The 24,030-nt window shown below is 40.6% G+C and overlaps 1 protein-coding gene across 1 annotated transcript; it reads left to right on the top strand.

Annotated features, from left to right (window-relative positions):
• The first annotated feature begins 2,715 nt into the window (after nt 1–2,715).
• On the top strand, nt 2,716–3,636 carry LOC115834648 (olfactory receptor 4C11-like). The gene has a single exon (XM_030810036.1). The coding sequence runs from the start codon at nt 2,716–2,718 to the stop codon at nt 3,634–3,636; it is 921 nt and encodes a 306-aa protein (XP_030665896.1).
• Nucleotides 3,637–24,030: the final 20,394 nt, after the last annotated feature.

Here is a 24,030-nt window from a genome sequence, read left to right on the forward strand (position 1 = left end):
CACTTCATATCATTCATTTCCTCTTCCATCACTGATACCCTTTCTTCCAGTTGATAGCATTGGCTATTGAGGCTTTTGCATTCGTCACATAGTTCTCGTGCTTTGGTTTTCAGCTCCATCAGATCCTTTAAGGACTTCTCTGCATTGGTTATTCTAGTTTTCCATTCATCTAATTTTTTTTCAAAGCTTTTAACTTCTTTGCCATTGGTTTGAACTTCTCCTGTAGCTTGGAGTAGTTTGATTATCTGAAGCCTTCTTCTCTCAACTTCTCCGTCCAGCTTTGTTCCATTGCTGGTGAGGAGCTGCATTCCTTTGGAGGAGGAGAGGTGCTCTGATTTTTAGAGTTTCCAGTTTTTCTGCTCTGTTTTTTTCCCATCTTTGTGGTTTTATCTACCTTTGGTCTTTGATGATGGTGACGTACAGATGGGTTTTCGGTGTGGATGTCCTTTCTGTTTGTTAGTTTTCCTTCTACCAGACAGGACCCTCAGCTGCAGGTCTTTTGGAGTTTGCTAGAGGTCCACTCCAGACCCTGTTTGCATGGGTATCAGCAGCAGTGGCTGCAGAACAGCGGACATGGGTGAACCACAAATGCTGCTGCCTGATTGTTCCTCTGGAAGTTTTGTCTCAGAGGAGTACCAGGCCAGGTAAGGTGTCAGTCCACCCCTATTGGGGGGTGCCTCGCAGTTAGTCTACTCAGGGGTTAGGGATCCACTTGAGGAAGCAGTCTGCCCTTCTCAGATCTCAAGCTGCATGCTGGGAGAACCACTACTCTCTTCAAAGCTGTCAGAGAGGGACATTTAAGTCTTCAGAGGTTACTGCTGTCTTTTTGTTTGTCTGTGCCCTTCCCCCCTAGGTGGAGCCTACAGAGGCAGGCAGGCCTCCTTGAGCTGTGGTGGGCTCCACCCAGTTCCAGCTTCCCGGCCACTTTATTTACCTAATCAAACAATTAACTCAGCAATGGCGGGCACCCCTCCCCCAGCCTTGCTGCCACCTTGCAGTTTGATCTCGGACTGCTGTGCTAGCAATGAGCGAGACTCCATGGTCGTAGGACCCTCTGAGCCAGGTGCGGGATATAATCTCCTGGTGTGCCATTTTTTAAGCCCGTTGGAAAAGCCCAGTATTAGGGTGGGAGTGACCCGATTTTCCTGGTGCCGTCTGTCACCCCTTTCTTTGTCTGGGAAAGGGAATTCCCTGCTCCCTTGCACTTCCCAGGTGAGGTGATGCCTTACCCTTCTTCAGCTTGCACATGGTGCGCTGCACCAACTGTCCTGCACCTACTGTCTGGCACTCTCCAGTGAGATGAACCCAGTACCTCAGTTGGAAATGCAGAAATCACCGCCTTCTGCATCACTCACACTGGAAGCTGTAGACCAGAGCTATTCCTATTCGGCCATCTTGGCATTGTTATAAATGACAATGATAATCTTTAGTATTTGAATAATAATACTGCACTTTGGAAGTTATTGTAAAATGGTTGATTGCACGATTGTTATGAGAGTAAAAATTGAGAGCAACATAAATGTTTCCATGGTCAAATGGTCAAATAAATACTTCTTATAAAAATGTATACATTATCACACTATTAAGTTAGTAATTTATGTATGGAAAGTATGGCAACATAAGAATAATTGCTCTAAAAATTCTGTCAAGACCAGAATACAAAATGATATTATATGATTATTCAATTATAACTATGCTTTGAACAAAGACTTGAAATAGAAAAATTATAAAATTCTATGTTAGAATTATGCAATTTTTTTTCAAATAATGATTTTAGAAAAAGTGCACTAAGGAATTTGGGACATATATGTGAAAAGACACATATGATTAAAGAAAACATGCCTACTTAGGTCATAGGCATCTTAGAAGATTTATATAAGTAGAGCATTTATAGGCAGAGAAGCTCAGTATTGTAATGGGATAAGTTTAAGGGTACAGTAAAAAGAATAATGGATAGTTTCCTGAGCTCAAGTACACTAATCTCAAGATGTTTTCATACCTGTTACATCATGACCATCAGTGAGTTGACATCTTGAACACAGGCGGCATAAGTAAAAGGTTGTCAAAGTAGATATTTTGTAAAGAATATTTCATCCAAGATACTGAAGGCATCACAGATAATGGACAAAAAAATCAGTGTACTGAATGAGAAGATCTTTTTCAGAGAGGATGCTCCAACAGTATTAGCACTTAATTACATTGGAACAGTGTTTTTCTGATTGCAAAGCACAGAGATAAAATGCATAATATATGAAATATGTGTGTGAATACATGTGGGTATAAAATCTTTCTTAATTCTGAAAATTCAGGAAATGGTAGGGCAAATTTTTGCACTATATTTTTTATATTATGAAGGCTAAGTTTCAAAGCAGTGGTCACTTGTCCAAGGAAAAAACAAGTTCAACAGTTATCACTCTAGGTAGAAATAAAAATTTGTGAAGGACATTTATTTTTGACTCCCAAAATGTGAAAGCTTTGGTCTAATCCAGTGAATCTCTAAATCAATGGTTAAATCCTGAAGAGGCCTGGGCATTTGAAGATTTATAATGTTCCTGGGGGATTCTGGTTCCCCCTAAAGAAAGTTGGAGGTAACAGAGCATGTACTAGGACAAAGGAATTCAGAGGCAAGCCCATGGATTTCCCCAAGATGTCATTTATTTTCTTCTCTCTGAAGATTAAACACTTGTTTACTGCATCCTACATCCAGCCACTAATATGGTGATGAATACCAGTGTGACTGAATTCACTCTGTTTGGGCTGACACAGGATGCTGGAAAGCAGAAGGCAATATTTGGAATCTTCTTGATTCTTTACCTTGCAACTCTGTCGGGGAACTTTCTCATCGTGGTGACTATTAAAACAAGCCAGACCCTTGGGTGTCCCATGTACTTTTTTCTGTTCTACCTGTCCTTTGCTGATGCTTGCTTCTCTACAACCACAACCCCCAGATTGATTGTGGATGCCCTTTCTCAGAAGAAGACCATTTCCTACAATGAGTGTATGACTCAGGTCTTTGCAGCCCATTTCTTTGGGTGCATGGAGATTTTTGTGCTCATCCTCATGGCCTTTGATCGCTATGTAGCCATTTGTAAGCCCTTGCGATACACAACTATCATGAGCCGGCATGTCTGCGGTGTGTTGGTGATTCTGGCCTGGGTGGGGTCTTGCATCCATTCTTCAGCACAAATTTTCCTGGTTTTGAGACTGCCTTTCTGTGGCCCAAATGTGATTGATCATTATTTCTGTGATTTGCAGCCCTTGTTGAAACTTGCCTGCATGGACACTTATGTGATAAATTTGCTAGTTGTGTCTAATAGTGGAGCCATCTGCATGGTGAGTTTCATAATCCTGCTTATCTCCTATATTATCATCTTATATTTTCTGAGAAACCACAGTGCAGAAGGAAGGCGAAAAGCACTTTCCACATGTACATCCCACTTTATCGTGGTTGTCATATTTTTTGGTCCATGTATATTTATATACACACGTCCACCAACCACCTTTCCAATAGACAAAATGGTGGCTGTGTTTTATACAATTGGGACACCTTTACTTAACCCTCTGATCTATACATTGAGGAATGCAGAAGTGAAAAATGCCATGAAAAAATTATGGTGTAGCAAAATACGACATTAGTTAATAAATGATATGTGTCTATTTCTTTAACCATTTAGTTTTCGTTGCATGAACTAGAAAGTATTTTTGTTTGGAAATAAACAACCAAGATATGTGTGTGTGTATACAAGTAAGTGTGTATATGTGTGTGCAAATGTATATATGTGTATATGCCTACCGTATGCTGAGATGATTGCATTACGATATGATTTCTTAAAGCTCATAATCATTTTGGCCAACCTGTGAAGGTCCGTATTTGAATTTCATCCACATTTTTCCATTTTCCCGTGGTAACTTTGCTTCCTGTACATTTTTTTTAAAGAAATGTACTGACTAATGACAGAATAATTGTGTGTGTTTGTGTGTGTGTGTGTATACGTGTACATGTATATGTACCAGTTCCTTTTCCAGATTTTATTCTAATAACTTATGAATGTGGTTATAAGAACTAATCCATAGGTTACTGGGAGCTTGTAGAATCAAAGTTGTCTTGGCCATTGGGGGATTAGAGAGGATACTCCCAGGAAATACTACTCTGGAAATCTGTGCCAAACCCTGCCTCACTGAGGATATCTATCAACATTGACGGACCCTCAAACTCCAATAAAAGCTGGAAAATTCAGTGAAAACCTAGACCCTTAATGGAAAATCTCTCAAAATTATTTGGTATCAAATAGACATTGTATTCATCCATTCAGGCTGCTATAACGAAATACTATAAACTGGGTAGCCTACAAACAACAGATATTTATTTCTCAAAGTCCTGGAGGCTGGGAAGTTCAAGGTTAAGATGTCATCAGCAGATTCCATGTCCAGTGAGGGACACCTTTCTGATTCACAGGTTGCTGTCTTTTCACTATAAACTTAGCTGGATGAAGGGACAAGAGTCTCTCCCTGGAGCCTATTTTATAAGGGCACTAAACACTTCCCAAAGGCCACACCTCCTGGTACCACTACTTTGGGGGTTAGAATTTCAACATATTTCAACATACAAATTTTTGGGAGACATAGACATTTAGACCATAGAGGGCATAGAGTCATTTGGACACACATTATAATTCCACATCTATTGTGTCTAGTCAAAATTTTACTTTTAACATCTTGTTACATAAAAAATGTGAATTCATAAATAACTTACATCAACACTGGAATTCAAAATAATTTGTTTTCATTTATAAATAGATTGTACTTTATTCCAATTTGAGAAACATTTGTTTGCACTCATATAAAAGATTTTTATTGACCACAGTTTGTACAATTAAACTTTATTTGTAAGCAGGAAAAACTTCCAAGTGAATTAAACAGAGACTGACTTCAGGAAGGAGTAATGAGGACATGGGGAAGGAGAATCATGCCAAGTATAGGAGAAGGGCAAGAATAGGAGGTCTGAAAATCAATCTATTATTGATCAGGTAAGTGGGAAGAAGAAAAAATCACAAAGTAACTTCATGAGAGATCTAAGACAGTGCCTATAAAATCCTTTTGTGATTTTATATGGTGAGGGGAGGCATTTTAAATTCCCCATCTCTACACCTATGTCTGAGGTTTCTTGCATAAAGAAATGAACCTCAGGATCATGGTTAGTGTTGAAGTAATTTTGGCAACAGTCACTTCAAATAGCTGGGTGACCAAGGGGCTATATAGAACCAAGAGGATAACAGCCAGTCATAGAGTCCTGTGAACACTGCAGAAATCACTTACGTTTCTCCTTTCTCTACCCTCTGAGTCAGAAGGACAGGATCTACATCAAAAGTTATAATGCCAGTACAGTAGACCCTTGAACACTGTGGGAGTTGGGGTGCCCACCCTCCCTGCAACACAGTTGAAAATCCAAATGTAACTTTTGACTCTCCCAAAACTTGACTGCTAACAGCCTACTGTTGACTGGAAGACTTACTGATAACATGAAGTCAAATAACACATATTTTGTATGCTATATGTATTATATACTATATTCTTACAATAAAATAAGCTAGAGAAAAAGAAAATGTTTTTAATAAAATCATAAGGAACAGAAAATATACTTACAATTCTTTAAGTGGAAGTGGATTATCGTAAAGATTTTCATCCTTGTCATCTTCAGGTTTAGTAAGCTGTGGAAGAAGAGGAAGAGGAGGAGTTGGTCTTTTTGTCACACGGTTGGTGGAAGCAGAAGAAAATCCACCTATAAGTTGACTTGAACAGTTCAAACCTATGTTGTTCAAGGGCCAACTGTATTTTAGTAAGTAGAACTCGGCTAAGGAATAATAAGTGTTTTGAATCCTAACTTATCATGAACCTCTAGGCTGGACTGCAGTATAAAAACTCTATCAGGCTGGCTGTGGCGGCTCATGTCTGTAATCTCAGTGCTTTGAGAGGCCAAGGCAGAAAGATTGTTTGAGCCCAGGAGTTGGAGGTTGAAGTGAGCTATGATCCTGCTACTGCACTCCAGCCTGGGTGACAGTGAGATCCTGTCTCTAAAAAATTACAATATTTAAATATATAAAAACTCTATGAGTAGAGAAGATATTTTCTTAAGCAGCAATTGCAGCAAAATTACTGAGATTGCATTTTATATGTGTCAGACACTCTTCCAGAAACAATCCCTGTTTCCAAAAAGACAGGATTATCTGATTTCCAAAATCCAGGTCATATGCCCACACTTGAAGCATAGGTAGAGGCACCAATCGAACTAACCATGTGATCTGAGAATAGAAGGGAGTGCCTATTATGAAAAATAGGAAATGGATTGGGCACGGTGGCTCACACCTGTAATCCCAGCACTCTGGGAGGCCAAGGTGGGCAGATCACGAGGTCAGGAGATCAAGACCATCCTGCTTAACACGGTGAAACCCCATCTCTCCTGAAAATACAAAAATTAGCCAGGCATGGTGGTGGGTGCAGGTTGCAGTGAGATGAGATCATGCCACTGCACTCCAGCCTGGGTGACAGAGCGAGACTCCTATCTCAAAAAAAAAAAAAGAGAGAGAAAAAAAATCTCTGCTTTACCCATTTTCACAACTCTTTTCTGAGGTCTGCATGACTGTCCTTATACTTTGTACAAATTAGAAAGGTGCTCTTCATTCTCGAAACACATTATTTCCATAAAGGAGAAAATTTTCATAATATACTTACCTATTTATCAGATTACTCACGTCATCTGTCAAAACACTGCTGAAATAAATACATTAATCTATGCTACCTTGATGTAAATGACACTTCCTTAGATGTGTTGCTCGTGTTGTTCCCAGACCAAGCAGGGTTGGGCTGCTATTTCTCATGGCCCAAATAATGAGATGCAGATGAGCTGGGAGGAAGAAAGTTATTATTTCTGTAACTGGTTACAGGGAGAAGACCTGGAAATCATCTCCAGACCAACTCAAAATTACAAAGTTTTCCAGAGCTTATATACCTTCTAAGCTATATGTCTACATTAAGTGTGCAATTCATTGAAAGAGATAAGTGATTAACTTCTTTTAATCTGCAACTAAGGTCTGAGTCCTAAAGACCTTTTTCTGGAGCCTCAGTAAGTTTACTTAACCTAAATGGGGTCTAGGTGCTAGGGTGATTACCCTTACCTTGTCTCTTGCTAGATCATAAAGGTTTGGGGAGTTCCTTTAGACCCCAATAAACTTGTTTGTGGAGGCCTGGAGAGTTTCTTCAGAACTTCAATAAAACTTGTTTAATCCTAAAAAGGGTCCTGTTAAGAATTCCTTCATTACCCTGTCATTCTTCAAGGCCCAGGAAAAGCTTAGGTAAAACTCTTTGTGGGCTCTTTGTTACATTCCAGCCTTTGTATAAGGGCACTGGCTCAATCAGCTTTTAATGCTTAACCTAGCTACTCAGTCAGTGCTGGGACAGTTGTAATGGAGGCCTGCGTTAGTGAGACATGCCCTGCCACGATATACAGGTCACAGTCTTTAAACAAGTGTGTGGCAGCTTTCAATGTCCTCTTTAGGTAGAATCAACTCTTCTTATTGATACAGTTGTACACCTTGTCATGGGAGAGTCTTACTGCATCAGGGAGACATCCTGCCATTGACATTCAACCAGCAACCTCTTTCAGAGATACTGGTTAACAATAATTCTGGCTACAGCAGTGAAAGGGATTCCTACTGTAGGGTTCCATGCCTAACACCTTTATTTTTGCCTTACCTCCAAATTGGAAGCATTGGTGCTAGTCAAACAGATATCTTCTATCTGTTTTATGCATCATCACATCCTTTCTCAGGTAGGGTCATTAGCTGTTACTCAGGACCAGTCTGATTTAATCCCTCTCTCCCTCCCTTCCTCTTTTTCTCCCTTCTTCCTTACTTTCTGTTGTTTTTGAAGTACATATCCGCTTCCATAAATGGTGGATTCAAAGTTGAAAAAGAGAGTCATGATCCCAATCCATATGGAACTTAGGTCTGTAGACATTCCTTAAAATTGTTGAATACACAGGTGTCTGTTTTTTAGTTTCAGCCCTAAGGAAAGATTTGTCTTATTTCAAATATCTCTTAGAATTTCAATTTGAAATGAAAGGGCATGTGATTTAGAGATCTTTTTATCAAAATATCTTTTCTCTGAGAAATTCCACTTTCTTCGCCTTGTATTTCTGCTCCTTTGATCTCCACCACATTGTGATTTCATTATTATCCTTACACTTCTCCTATCTTACTTCTTGGTCTACTTAATAGTCTCCTCTGCTGTAACTCCCTGTTTTGTAAAAGTCTCTGTATGAGCTTAGGAGTTTGGCATCAGTCTGGGAAACATAGTAAGACCTTGTATCTGCTAAAAATAAAATAAAACAAAATAAGGCAAAATAAAATAAAATAAAAATTAGCCGGGTGCGACAGTGTGTGCATGCCCATAGTCCCAGCTACTTGGGAGGAAGAATCAAAAGGATCACTGGAGCCCAGGACTTGGAGGCTGTAGTAAGTTATGATCATGCCACTACATCCAAGCTTGGGTGACAGAGCAAGACCATGTCTCCATCAATCAATCAATCAATCAATCAATCAATAAAGTCTCTGTAAACTTGGATTCTATTCTTGGCTCACTCTTCTAAACTTGTCATGTGCTTTACCTGCGTACTCTCATCTGCCCTTGTGCTTTCAGCTAACACTGGCATTCACTAAATCTTGATGTGGAAGCTAAAGTAACTCCATCTAAGATGCTAATTTGCTATGCTGACTTCTGATTAAACCCAGGTCCAGGAATGTCTTTAAGATTTCTACTTTCGGTGGAGCCAAGATGGCCGAATAGGAACAGCTCTGGTCTCCAGCTCCCAGCCCCAGTGACACAGAAGATGGGTGATTTCTGCATTTCTGCTTGAGGTACCGGTTTCATCTCACTAGGGAGTGCCTAACAGTGGGTGCAGGACAGTTGGTGAAGCGCACTGTGCGCGAGCCGAAGCAGGGCGAGGCATTGCCTCACTCGGGAAGTGCAAGGGGTCAGGGAGTTCCCTTTCCTAGTCAAAGAAAGGGGAAGCAGACGGCACCTGGAATATCGGGTCAGTCCCATCCTAATACTGCGCTTTTCCAACGGGCCTGGAAAACGGCACACTAGGAGATTGTGTCCCGCACCTGGCTCGGAGGGTCCTATGCCCACGGAGTCTCGCTAATTGCTAGCACAGCAGTCTGAGATCAAGCTGCGAGGCGGCAGCGAGGCTGGGGGAGGGGTGCCCGCCATTGCCCAGGCTTGCTTAGGTAAACAAAGCAGCCAGGAAGCTCGAACTGGGTGGAGCCCACCACAGCTCAAGGAGGCCTGCCTGCCTCTGTAGGCTCCACCTCTGGGGGTAGGGCACAGACAAACAAAAACTCTGCAAGAACTTCCACAGACTTAAATGTCCCTGTCTGACTGACAGCTTTGAAGAGAGTAGTGGTTCTCCCAGCACGCAGCTGGAGATCTGAGAACGGTCAGACTGCCTCCTAAAGTGGGTCCCTCACCCCTGAGCAGCCTAACTGGGAGGCACCCCCCCAGTAGGGACAGACTGACACCTCATTCAACCCGGTACTTCTCTGAGACAAAACTTTCAGAGGAACTATCAGACAGCTGAATTTGTGCTCTCACGAAAATCCGATGTTCTGCAGCCACCGCTGCTGACACCCAGCCAAACAGGGTCTGGAGTGCACCTCTAGTAAACTCCAACAGACCTTCAGCTGAGGGTCCTGTCTGGTAGAAGGAAAACTAACAAACAGAAAGGACATCCACACCAAAAACCCATCTGTACATCACCATCATCAAAGACAAAAAGTAGATAAAACCACAAAGATGGGGAAAAAACAGACCAAAAAAACTGGAAACTCTAAAAAACAGAGCACCTCTCCTCCTCCAAAGGAACGCAGTTCCTCACCAGCAACGGAACAAAGCTGGATGGAGGATGACTTTGATGAGTTGAGAGAAGAAGGCTTCAGATGATCAAACTACTCTGAGCTACGAGAGGAAATTCAAAACAACAGCAAAGAAGTTAAAAACTTTGAAAAAAAATTAGAAGAATGGATAACTAGAATAACCAATGGAGAGAAGGGCTTCAAGGAGCCGATGGAGCTGAAAGCCAAGTTTCGAGAACTACGCGAAGATTGCAGAAGCCTCAGTAGCAGATGCGATCAACTGGAAGAAAGGGTATCGCTGATGGAAGATGAAATGAATGAAATGAAGAGAGAAGGGAAGTTTAGAGAAAAAAGGATAAAAAGAAATGAACAAAGCCTCCAAGAAATTTGGGACTATGTGAAAAGACCAAACCTACGTCTGATTGGTGTACCTGAAAATGATGGGGAGAATGGAACCAAGTTGGAAAACACTCTGCAAGATATTATCCAGGAGAACTTCCCCAATCTAGCAAGGCAGGCCAGCACTCAGATTCAGGAAATACAGAGAATGCCACAAAGATACTCCTCGAGAAGGGCAACTCCAAGACACATTATTGTCAGATTCACCAAAGTTGAAATGAAAGAAAAAATGTTAAGGGCAGCCAGAGAGAAAGGTCGGGTTACCCACAAAGGGAAGCCCATCAGACTAACAGCTGATCTCTCAGCAGAAACTCTACAAGCCAGAAGAGAGTGGGGGCCGATATTCAACATTCTTAAAGAAAAGAATTTTCAACCCAGAATCTCCTATCCTGCCAAACTAAGCTTCATAAGTGAAGGAGAAATAAAACACTTTACAGACAAGCAAATGCTGAGTGATTTTGTCACCACCAGGCCTGCCCTAAAAGAGCTCCTGAAGGAAGCACTAAACATGGAAAGGAACAACTGGTACCAGCCACTGCAAAAACATGCCAAATTGTAAAGACCATCGAGACTAGGAAGAAACTATAGCAACTAACGAGCAAAATAACCAACTAACATCATAATGACAGGATCAGATTCACACATAACAATATTAACGTTAAATGTAAATGGGCTAAATGCTCCAATCAAAAGACACACACTGGCAAACTCGATAAGGAGTCAGGACCCATCAGTGTGCTGTATTCAGGAAACCCATCTCACGTGCAGAGACACACATAGACTCAAAATAAAGGGATGGAGGAAGATCTATCAAGCAAATGGAAAACAAAAAAAGGCAGGGGTTGCAATCCTAGTCTCTGATAAAATAGACTTTAAACCAACAAAGATCAAAAGAGACAAAGAAGGCCATTACATAATGGTAAAGGGATCAATTCAACAAGAAGAGCTAACTATCCTAAATATATATGCACCCAACACAGGAGCACCCAGATTCATAAAGCAAGTCCTGAGTGACCTACAAAGGGACTTAAACTCCCACACAATAATAATGGGAGATTTTAACACCCCACTGTCAGCATTAGACAGATCAACGAGACAGAAAGTTAACAAGGATATCCAGGAATTGAACTCAGCTCTACGTAAAGTGGACCTAATAGACATCTACAGAACTCTCCACCCCAAGTCAACAGAATATACATTTTTTTCAGCACCACACCACACCTATTCCAAAATTGACCACATAGTTGGAAGTAACGCTCTCCTCAGCAAATGTAAAAGAACAGAAATTATAACAAACTGTCTCTCAGACCACAGTGCAATCAAACTAGAACTCAGGATTAAGAAACTCACTCAAAACCGCTCTACTACATGGAAACTGAACAACCTGCTCCTGAATGACTATTGGGTACATAATGAAATGAAGGCAGAAATAAAGATGTTCTTTGAAACCAACGAGAACAAAGACACAACATACCAGAATCTCTGGGACACATTCAAAGCAGTGTGTAGAGGGAAATTTATAGCACTAAATGCCCACAAGAGAAAGCAGGAAAGATCCAAAATTGACTCACTAACATCACAATTAAAAGAACTAGAAAAGCAAGAGCAAACACATTCAAAAGCTAGCAGAAGGCTAGAAATAACTAAAATCAGAGCAGAACTGAAGGAAATAGAGACACAAAAAACCCTTCAAAAAATTAATGAATCCAGGAGCTGGTTTTTTGAAAAGATCAACAAAATTGATGGACCGCTAGCAAGACTAATAAAGAAGAAAAGAGAGAAGAATCAAATAGATGCAATAAAAAACGAAAAAGGGGATATCACCACCGATCCCACAGAAATACAATCTACCATCAGAGAATACTACAAACACCTCTATGCAAATAAACTAGAAAATCTAGAAGAAATGGATAAATTACTCGACAAATACACCCTCCCAAGACTAAACCAGGAAGAAGTTGAATCTCTGAATAGACCAATAACAGGTTCTGAAATTGTGGCAATAATCAATAGCTTACCAACCAAAAAGAGTCCAGGACCTGATGGATTCACAGCTGAATTCTACCAGAGGGACAAGGAGGAACTGGTACCATTCCTTCTGAAACTATTCCAATCGATAGAAAAAGAGGGAATCCTCCCTAACACATTTTATGAAGCCAGCATCGTCCTGATACCAAAACCTGGCAGAGACATAACCAAAAAAGAGAATTTCAGACCAATATCCTTGATGAACATTGATGCAAAAATCCTCAATAAAATACTGGCAAACCGAATCCAGCAGCACATCAAAAAGCTTATCCACCATGATCAAGTGGGCTTCATCCCTGGGATGCAAGGATGGTTCAACATACGCAAATCAATAAATGTAATCCAGCATATAAACAGAACCAAAGACAAAAACCACATGATTATCTAAATAGATGCAGAAAAGGCCTTTGACAAAATTCAACAACCCTTCATGCTAAAAACTCTCAATAAATTAGGTATTGATGGGACATATCTCAAAATAATAAGAGCTATCTACGACAAACCCACAGCCAATATCATACTGAATGGGCAAAAACTGGAAGCATTCCCTCTGAAATCTGGCACAAGACAGGGATGCCCTTTCTCACCACTCCTATTCAACATAGTGCTGGAAGTTCTGGCCAGAGCAATCAGGCAGGAGAAGGAAATAAAAGGTATTCAATTAGGAAAAGAGGAAGTCAAATTGTCCCTGTTTGCAGATGACATGATTGTATATCTAGAAAACCCCATTGTCTCAGCCGAAAGTCTCCTTAAGCTGATTAGCAACTTCAGCGAAGTCTCAGGATACAAAATTAATGTACAAAAATCGCAAGCATTCTTGTACACCAATAACAGACAAACAGAGAGCCAAATCATGAGTGAACTCCCATTCACAATTGCTTCAAAGAGAATAAAATACCTAGGAATCCAACTTACAAGGGATGTGAAGGACCTCTTCAAGGAGAACTACAAACCACTGCTCAATGAAATAAAAGAGGATACAAACAAATGGAAGAACATTCCATGCTCATGGGTTGGAAGAATCAATATCGTGAAAATGGCCATACTGCCCAAGGTAATTTATAGATTCAATGCCATCCCCATCAAGCTACCAATGACTTTCTTCACAGAATTGGAAAAAACTACTTTAAAGTTCATATGGAACCAAAAAAGAGCCCGCATCGCCAAGTCAATCCTAAGCCAAAAGAACAAAGCTGGAGGCATCACGCTACCTGACTTTAAACTATACTACAAGGCTACAGTAACCAAAACAGCATGGTACTGGTACCACAACAGAGACATAGATCAATGGAACAGAACAGAGCCCTCAGAAATGATGCCGCATAGCTACAACTATCTGATCTTTGACAAACCTGACAAAAACAAGAAATGGGGAAAGGATTCCCTATTTAATAAATGGTGCTGGGAAAACTGGCTAGCCATATGTAGAAAGCTGCAACTGGATCCCTTCCTTACACCTTATACAAAAATTAATTCAAGATGGATTAAAGACTTATATGTTAGACCTAAAACCATTAAAATCCTACAAGAAAACCTAGGCAATACCATTCAGGACATAGGCGTGGGCAAGGACTTCATGTCTAAAACACCAAAAGCAATGGCAACAAAAGCCAAAATTGAAAAATGGGATCTCATTAAACTAAAGAGCTTCTGCACAGCAAAAGAAACTATCATCAGAATGAACAGGCAACCTACAGAATGGGAGAAAATTTTTGCAACCTACTCATCTGACAAAGGGCTAATATCCAGAATCTACAATGAACTCAAACAAATTTACAAGAAAAAAACAAACAACCCCATCAAAAAGTGGGCAGAGGACATGAACAAACACTTCTCAAAAGAAGACTTTATGCAGCCAGAAAACACATGAAGAAATGCTCATCATCACTGGCCATCAGAGAAATGCAAATCAAAACCACAGTGAGATACCATCTCACACCAGTTAGAATGGCCATCATTAAAAAGTCAGGAAACAACAGGTGCTGGAGAGGATGTGGAGAAGTAGGAACACTTTTACACTGTTGGTGGGACTGTAAACTAGTTCAACCATTGTGGAAGTCAGTGTGGCGATTCCTCAGGGATCTCGAACTAGAAATACCATTTGACCTAGCCATCCCATTACTGGGTATATACCCAAAGGACTATAAATCATGCTGCTATAAAGACACATGCACACGTATGTTTATTGCAGCACTATTCACGATAGCAAAGAGTTGGAACCAACCCAAATGTCCAACAACGATAGACTGGATTAAGAAAATGTGGCACATATACACCATGGAATACTATGCAGCCATAAAAAATGATGAGTTCGTGTCCTTTGTAGGGACATGGATGAAACTGGAAAACATCATTCTCAGTAAACTATCGCAAGGACAAAAAACCAAACACCGCATGTTCTCACTCATAGGTGGGAATTGAACAATGAGAACTCATGGACACAGGAAGGGGAACATCACACTCCGGGGACTGTTGTGGGGTGGGGGGAGGGGTGAGGGACAGCATTAGGAGATACACCTAATGCTAAATGACAAGTTAATGAGTGCAGGAAATCAACATGGCACATGGATACATATGTAACAAACCTGCACATTGTGCACATGTACCCTAAAACCCTAAATTATAATAAAAAAAAAAAAAGTTTTCTACTTTCATATACTTACTGGAAATCTTGCCCTTAGGTCAAAACAACCTGGATGTTATCTTAAACACATATTTACATTAAGTCCTGCCCTTAGGCAAATTCCCTATCTTGCAGCTGCTGGAGACATGGCTTCTGTTCATAAGTCTCTATTAAATGTTTCTTTCTAAGAAACTAGATTTGTCAGCCTCCTTCTACAGCTTCTCGACTCCCTTGACCTTTGGTTCTAGGTTTATATAAACCTGTTCACTACAGAATACTAGCTCTGCAGCCTGAGTTGTCTCCTGATTTTCATTTTGTAGATCCAGCCTATTGGAAATCACAATTTACACATCTTTTAGGGAATTCAACTGATTGCTTGCAGTGTTAAAGCTGAGCTCCTTAACTTGTATTTCTGAGAATACATATTAATTTATTCTCAACACCTTGCCTGGCTAGTATGCATCTCCCCATCACCACTTTCTATTGCTTTCTGATCCACAATATATGTTCTATAAATCCTGAATTTATTAAGACCATTGATAATTATAACCACCATTGTTGAGTCCTGTATCTGTTAACTATTCCTACGCAACAACCATACAACCTCAGTGGCATGACATGATATAATTTTTTTTTCCTTCACACACACACCCACATGCACACACTCACCCACACACAAATACACACACAGTCATGTGTCATTTAACAATGGAGATATGTTCTGAGAAATGTTTCATTAGGTGATTTTATTGTTTTTCAAACACCATAGAATGTATTAACACAAACCTAGATAGTACAGCTTATTACACACCTAAGCTATATGGTGCAGCCCAGGTGTCCTCAACCCCCAGGGCATGGATAAGTATTGGTCCATGGCCTGTTAGGAACCGGGCTGCACAGCAAGAGGTGAGTGACAGGCGAGTGAGAGAAGCTTCATCTATATTTACAGCTGCTCCTCATTGCTCACATTACCACCTGAGCTCTGCCTCCTGTCAGATCCACTGTGGTGCTAGATTCTCATAGATGTACAAACCCTATTGTGAACTGTGCATATGAGAGATCTAGGTTGCACACTCCTTATGATAATCTAATCCCTGATGATCTGTCACTGTCTCTCATCACCTCCAGATGGGACTGTCTAGTTTCAGGAAAACAAGTTCAGGGCTCCCATTGATTCTACATTATGGTGAGTTGTGTAATAATAATAGAAATAAAGTGCACAATAAATGTAATGCACTTGAATCATCCAGAAACCATTCCACCCCCATCCATGGAAAAATTATCCTCTATAAAACTGGTCTTTTGTGCCAAAAATGTTGGGGACTGCTGGTATAGCTTATTGCCTCTAGGTTTGTAGCCTAGGAGCAGTAGACTGTACCTAGCATGTTACTGTACTAAATACTGTAGACAATTGTAACACAATGGTAAGTACCCGTGTATGTAAACGTAGAAAAGGTACTGTTAAAAAACATTATCATTGGTCAGGTGCAGTGGCTCACACCTGTAATCCCAACACTTTGGGAGGCTGAAGCTGGTGGGTCAGCTGAGATCAGGAGTTCAAAACCAGCCTGGCCAACATGGTGAAGCCATATCTCTACTTAAAATACATAAATTAGCCAGGCATAGTCGTGGGCACCTGTAATCCCAGCTACTTGGCAGGCTGAGGCAGGAGAATCACTTTAGCCTGGGAGGCGGAGTTTGCAGTGAGCCGAGATTATGCCATTGCACTCCAGCCTGGGTGACAGAGCAAGACTCTGTCTCAAAACAAACAAACAAACAAAACAAAAATCAATGTAGTATCATTATCTTATGGGACCATCCTTGCATATGAGGTCTGTTGTTGACCAAGACAGAGCTATGCTGTGCATTACTGTATTTGTGTGTTTATATATACATAAGTACTTACTATGGTAAATGAGGAAGAGAGAAAATAAACAATAAACTAACAAATACCTGGACAGCCTGTTTTATTAGAAGTCGATGTGTACATAGAAAAATGAAAAATGAAGCTTGGTAAGGAGGACCATCAGGGCTGGGGATGGTCTGCAACATTAAGCAGGTGTTCAGGGAAGGCTTCATGGAGAGCATCATGCTGAACAAATACTTGAACAGGGTAAGGGAAACAGCCATGTGGATACTGCATAAAGTAGTGTGTCTACTGGATTTGAGAAATAGTAAGCTGGCCAGTGAGGCAGAAACCCAGAGGATAGGATGAAGTGAGGTCATTCATAGAGAGAGTGGTGAACATCATATTTTTTCCTTTTTTTTTCTATTTTCATTAAGATGGAGTCTCGCTCTGTTGCTAGGCTGGAGTGCAGTGGCCTGATCTCAGTTCACTGTAACCTCCACCTCCTGAGTTCAAGCGATTTTCATGTCTCAGCCTCCCAAGTAGCTGGGACTACAGCCACCTGCCACCATGCCTGGCTAATTTTTGTATTTTTCGTACAGACGGGGTTTCACCATGTTGGCCAGGATGGTGTCTATCTCCTGACCTTGTGATCCACCCACCTTGGTCTCCCAAAGTGCTGGGATTACAGGCACGAGCCACTGGGCCTGGCCTGAACTTCATTTTTAATGAGAGTGAAATAGAGTACCATGGGGAGTGTTAATCCAAGGACAGACAAGGATTGAATTACTTGTGACGATTTCACTCTGGCTGCTGTATTAAGATTCCACTGGCATGAAGTTGAAGTTGGGGGGCAGCAGATGCAGAAGGAGGTGGGCAAGTTAGGGAGTGAATTCCGGTAATTAGGTGGAAACTAAATGTGACTCACATTTAGGGTGATGCTAGTGAACGCTGTGAAAAAAATGTTGGGTTCTGGATATATTTTAAAGGTAAAAGCAGCAACATTTCATGTTCAATTAGATGTGAGGGACGAGATGGAATAGTGAAGAATGACTCTAAGGTTTGAGGCCTGAGAAATGTATGGACTCTTCATCAACTGAGGACAGGAGTCCCACAGGAAGAGTTTGGACATGGTTGTGATGGTGGTGGTGGTGAGGGGCTGTGGAATCAAGGTAAATTATTTTGACATTCTGAATTTGAGATCTTTATTAGGCAACAAAGTGGATATTTAGACAGCAATCAGATATATTAAGTCTGATGTTGGACAGCATGGTCCGGGATGCAGATAAAAATTTGTGAGCATTCAGCAGTTAGATAACATTTAAAGCTATGGAATTGGATGCATTTACTGAAGCAGTGTTTATTGACAGGAAAAGATGACCCTGGCTGAGCCCTGGGGAGCTATAATCTTAAGAGGTCAGGGAGAAAAAGCAGACTCAGCAAGAAGGAGAAGGAGTGACCTGTGAAGGAGGAAGAAAACCAAGAAACCAAGATGTACTGGAAACTGGGTGAATAAAATATAAGAGATGGTAAGAATGAAGAAGTGTTTCTAATATTGCTTGATAGGTCTAGTAAAATAATAGGTGAGAACTGACCGCTGGATTTAACAATGTGGAGGTGATTTGCAAAATCGAAAAGAAAAATTTGTTAAGGTAGAGTGGTGGGGAGACCTTCCTTGTACAGATTTGAGATGGACTCAGAAGAAAGGAATTAGAGGGAGCAAGTCTTCCAACACATTTCATTTTGAAGAGAAATAAATCAATGGAAAAAAATAACTGGCAAATAAGTGGCGTTATGATAATAACTTTTTAAAGATGGGAACTTTAAGGGATATTTTCATGATAATGGGAATGATCTTGTAGAGAGCAAGCATTGCTAAGGAGAGAGAAAAGTGAATTATCAGGCCACTGTTCTTATGTAAATGAGAAGAATGTGATCTGGTGCATGAGTGAAGGTACTGGCTTTAGATAGTAGCACCGACAGCTTATAGGTAGCAAGATTTTATGGTAACAGGCAGAGAGGCTGACTATGTGGGCACAGATGCTGGAGGGTGGGGTCATAGGGTGATGTGAATTTGTATAAAATGTTTTCTGATTCGTTTACGGCTTCTCTGTGAAGTAGAAAGTAGAGTCATCAAGAGTCATTGACACTGAGTTAAAGAAAGGAGCTATTGGCTGGGCGCGGTGGCTCATGCCTGTAATCCTAGCACTCTGAGAATCCAAGATGGGTGGATTGCCTGAGCTCAGGAGTTCGATACCTGCCTGGGCAACATGGGGAAACCACGTCTCTACTAAAATACAAAAAACACACCCAGCCAGGCTTGGTGGCGGGTCCCTGTAATCCAAGCTACGTGGGAGGCTGAGGCATGAGAACTGCTTGAACCCAGGAGGCAGAGGTTGAAGTGAGCCAAGACTGTGACACTGCACTCCAATCTGGGCAATGAAGTAAAACTCTGTTAAAAAAAAAAAAAAAAGGAGCTATAAGGAGCTATTAAAGTTACAGGGAGGGGTGTGAAATAGTCCTTTAGGACATGGGGAGCATAAATGGACTATGGACCTCCAGACGCTCTATCCACTTCAAGAGCTCACTTGAGATCCAGGTCATTTAGTGAAACCATTTAGTGTGGTCTCAAAGTAACACTTATAAGGTGAGGCACAACTTGTTAAAAAATTCACTCAATCTATTAACATTTTCTGAAGACATAAATCAATCTACCAAATGCTCCCGGAATAGATTAAACTTGAGTTTGGTGAGGTTCAAGGAGCTGCGACTTGGCTTGCTATTTGACTTGAGCTCCACCTTGTGGGAAAATCACATCAGGTCAAATGAGTAAAATCATGATGGAGCTACAGAAATTATTGTTAACCACATTGTCCTAATCTGAGCAGGGATTAGGGTATGTGGTTTGTTCCCATGTCTGTTTAGGAAATGGTCCTGAGAATTGATATTTATCTGAAAATTTATAATATTATAGATCTAGCTTATTTATCCATGGGTGTGACAAATTTACTACTTAATAAAAATGTATTCTCAACTCTTTTATTAATAAGCTTTTCTTTTTCCCTTTGTCTTGAGAGTCTTTGTCCCATTATTCTTCTCTGAAATATCTGAACAGTCATGAGAAGTTTAGTTCACTTATTAGCTTCAGTTATTAGTTCTGTAAATGGTTTATTTTTCACCCTCTCCAAATAGATTTCAAGACATCTTAAATCTGGAGGTAGTCCAGATACCAAAGCTATTGCTGTCTCAGGAGCAGTCTTGAGCATCATCTGTTCCTGATGATATTCCAAACAATTTTAGCAAAATTTCCAAACATTAGCAAAATTCTTCCACTTTATTGTACCTTTCATGGTGAATTTGGTTGCAATCATTTTTCATGGAACAGTTTCATTTTCACCTAAAGCAGGCCAGTTGGCTTCAGCTCTTTGGAGGATGGTTTCTAATCTCAGAGGATAGGGTGGTTATCTAAACTGATAGATACTTGCCAAAGCAGAATTATACAGTAGAAAGCCATTCCTGAAAATCTACTTTTTCCTGAAGATGAGGCCATTTTTTATAAATTGGTATTTCTTATACTTCATGAGGCTTTAAAATTTACAAATAACTCAATGTTTAGCTTTGATTTAGGGCATTTTTATATCGGCCAGCACAGTCAACTTTCAGGGGATCTAGGAGGGAGGAGTTGTGACTATATCAAGTAGACATCTACATTTGGGTCTTCAGTAATTGTCACATACATGTAAAAGTATTAGGATGAGAATTCTCTTATGTTGTGACTAAAGTTACTTTTTACAATAAGGGAAGATGAGTCAATGTTGAATTTGCTGATGTAGAAATCACATTATTGTATTTACACATATGTTTACCATTTCTGGTGGCCTTTACTCCTTTAAGTAGATACACATTTCCATGTAGAATTATTTTCCTTCTGACCAAATAACTTGCTTCATACTCGTAGTGAAATCTGGTGTTGATGTGTTCCTTGGCTTTTGTATATCTGAAAGTCTTTACTTCACTTTTGTATTTGAAAGATATTTTTGCTGAATATTGATTCTAGGTGACAATTTTGGTTTGAGTATTTTATTTTTATTCTAATCATTACTGTATATATTTAAGGCATGCAACATGATGTTTTGATATATTTATACGTAGTAAAATTGTTATTATAGTCAGGCAGATTAACATATCCATCATCTCATATAGGGTTCCCCAACTTTTTGGGCAAAACTACCTAAAAACCAACTCTCAGGGAAAATCCTGTATACAATACAATTTTATTAACTATAGTCCTCGTGTCTTGCATTTGATTTTTAGACTTATTCATCCTACATATCTACTACTTTGTATAATTTTATCTACATCTTTCCACTTTTCTCTCCTCTTCCAACCTCTTGCCCTGGTACATTTTATTCTCTATCTTTGTGTATTCACTTAAAAAAAGTTTAGATTCATATGTAAATGAGATCATGGGGTGTGTGTGTGTGTATGTGTGTGTGTGTGTCTGGATCAGATGTTGCTCCATGGTCTTCTGGTTTACATGGTTTCTGGTGAGAACTTCATTATAATTCTTACCTTTATTCCTTTGTACATAAAATCTCTTTTCTCTTTGGCTAACCAGAAGGTCTTATGTCTTAAGCCTGTCTACATGCCCAGTACATTACTACTACAGCTGACATTTGAGAAAGCTTATATACTAAGGCTATTTAAAACTAAGGGAATATCCATCACAGAGACTACATCATTCCTCACCATCCCCAACAGAGCTGGTGTTGCTGCCCACTTCTGGGAGACTACAGGACAGGGTAGCATCGTCCAACTTCACCCAACATGGCTCCCTAATGGGGCTAAGAGTGGAGCCCAAGCCACTGCACATCCTGCAGACCTGTCCACAGGCTGTGGCATCGGAGAACTTCTCTCAGTTGGCTGAAAAGAGATGTCCATAAACAATTCCCCTCAGAAAGAACCAAAGTCACAGATAAATAATGAGACCAAATGGAAAGTTAACCTGTTTCCTATTTAGGAAAAAAAATGTGAAACTTGTTGCCACTGTTCATTTCTCAGGGCACACAGGAAACAGGTTAAGGGGAGCATACTGAAGTTTAATGGAAAGTTCATTGGAAGAAGCTACAACACACACACACACACACACAAGTAACCGGCTGGGCACCGTGGCTTATGCCTGTAATCCCAGCACTTTGGGAGGCCGAGGCAGGCAGATCACGAGGTCAGGAGATTGAGACCATCATGGCTACCATGGTGAAAACCCGTCTCTACTAAAAATACAAAAAATTAGCTGGGCGTGGTGGCAGGTGCCTGTAGTCCCAGCTACTCGGGAGGCTGAGGCAGGAGAATCGCTTAAACCCAAGAGGCAGAGGTTGTAGTGAGCTGAGATCATGCCACTGCACTCCAGCCTGGGTGACAGAGCAAGACTTGGCCAAAAAAAAAAAAGTAAGAAGAAGCTGGCAGATATCAAACTCTGAGACTGAGTAATCCATAAAATGATAGCTGGGAGTGTTCTCAGCCCCTCTAGCCCCTGTGGCAGACTGCTGACATCAGAGCTCAAGAAGAGCTTTCTTTCACCCATGAGCACAAGTACTGGAGTGGGATGCAATTTGGAGTCTTATCGAGGGTATTACCTTGTTCATACAAGGTCCCTCTACTTGCCTCCTGGAGCTAAGCTATAGTAATGGGCACCATACTGGGTGTGAACCTATTGTGGGAATTTGTTCTGCACGGGGACTTTGAACCCTTGTATCTTCACATCACTTGATCTCTTGCAGACATTCCCCATCACAAGCCTGGAGTGTTACAGCCCCACTGTAGGGCCAGACCCAGAGGAGCAACAGGATTCATTGTAGTCTGGCTCTCAGGAACTTCTACTCCTATAGTAAAGGTCAGGGGTGCACCATATCAAAAGAGCACCTTGTGGGACAGAAGAAACCAGGTTGCTTGAGATCCAGAACTTTCTGGTTGTGAGACCTTTCTTTCAGCAGAGGTAAAAGTGAAGTGCTAGGCTCAATGGGGGAAAGTCTGAAACTCTATCCCAATAGTCAAGCAGCCCTGGTGCCCATGAAGGTCTTGGAGAAGGGGATTTCTTCTTCCCTTTGTCCATCACTGCAGACACAGATGGAACTTCTCCCATAGGAGCTCAGCATAAGCGCACCTGTAGATAGCCTTTCTGGAACATTTCAGGGTGACTGCGTCTTCATAGGAGAAGTGCCCTGCAGGTTCAGCCTTTCATGAAGGGTAGAATCATAATCCCTCTCTAAATGGAGCATCAACATTCCTGCAGATGAAAAGAAGCACCTGTCTGATTTGAACAGCCAAAACACCAAGTCAGGAGTCTGAAAAGGAGGCAGATCACTTTCCTACTGGTTTGAAAAGGAAACTGAGGTGGCACCCTCCCTACCCCTTGTAAATATCTCAGTACATTTCACTGAGAGCTCCCTCAGCTGCTTCTGTCAAGGCTGGGACCTCTGCCAACTATAGCCACCTGCTGTACCTGCAGCTGGTTATTACTCGTGAGCACCTCCTATTGGCTTGAAGCCTATACTGTTCAATGTAGTGAATAAAATACTGGGGTGGAAAAGGAAATTTAAAAAATGCACCGCACTGGGGAATGACGTAAGCTTCATGAGACTTCTTCCATTTTGGTCCCAAAGGAGACAGTAAAACTGCACACATAACCAGCACATCACTGCTACAACCAAAATCTGAGAAAGATATTGTACAAAGACTCTTTATAACCAAGGAACTCATACAGAGTCTTTGCTACTGAAAGCACCAAGAGGCAAAGGTAGGTGACAATAAACTATAAACATTAAATTCATATCTTCAAGGGGAAAAATGTAAGAAAAACCCTGGTTGAGTAGAAACTAAATTCAAAAATATTTAGAAGAAATTATCTACCCAAATGAGAAGGAGTCAGAAAAATAATTCTGGAAATATGAAAAAAATAGGGTTCTATAAAATTCCCCAAAATTTACAGTAACTGCAGCAGCAGATCCAAACAAACATGAAAGCTCTGAAATACCAGGTAAAGAATTAAAAAGGGTTTATTATTTAATTACTCAATGAGATACAAGAGAAAGTTGAAAACCAACCTAAAGAAACTTTTAAAACTTCAGAATATAAATACAAATATTTTAAAAAGAGAAAGATATTTTAAAGAAAAACACAGTCAGAACTTCTGGAAATGAAAAATAATTTTAGAGAATTACAAAATG

This window comes from Nomascus leucogenys, chromosome 4 (assembly GCF_006542625.1).
Source record: "Nomascus leucogenys isolate Asia chromosome 4, Asia_NLE_v1, whole genome shotgun sequence".
Classification (NCBI taxonomy): domain Eukaryota; kingdom Metazoa; phylum Chordata; class Mammalia; order Primates; family Hylobatidae; genus Nomascus; species Nomascus leucogenys.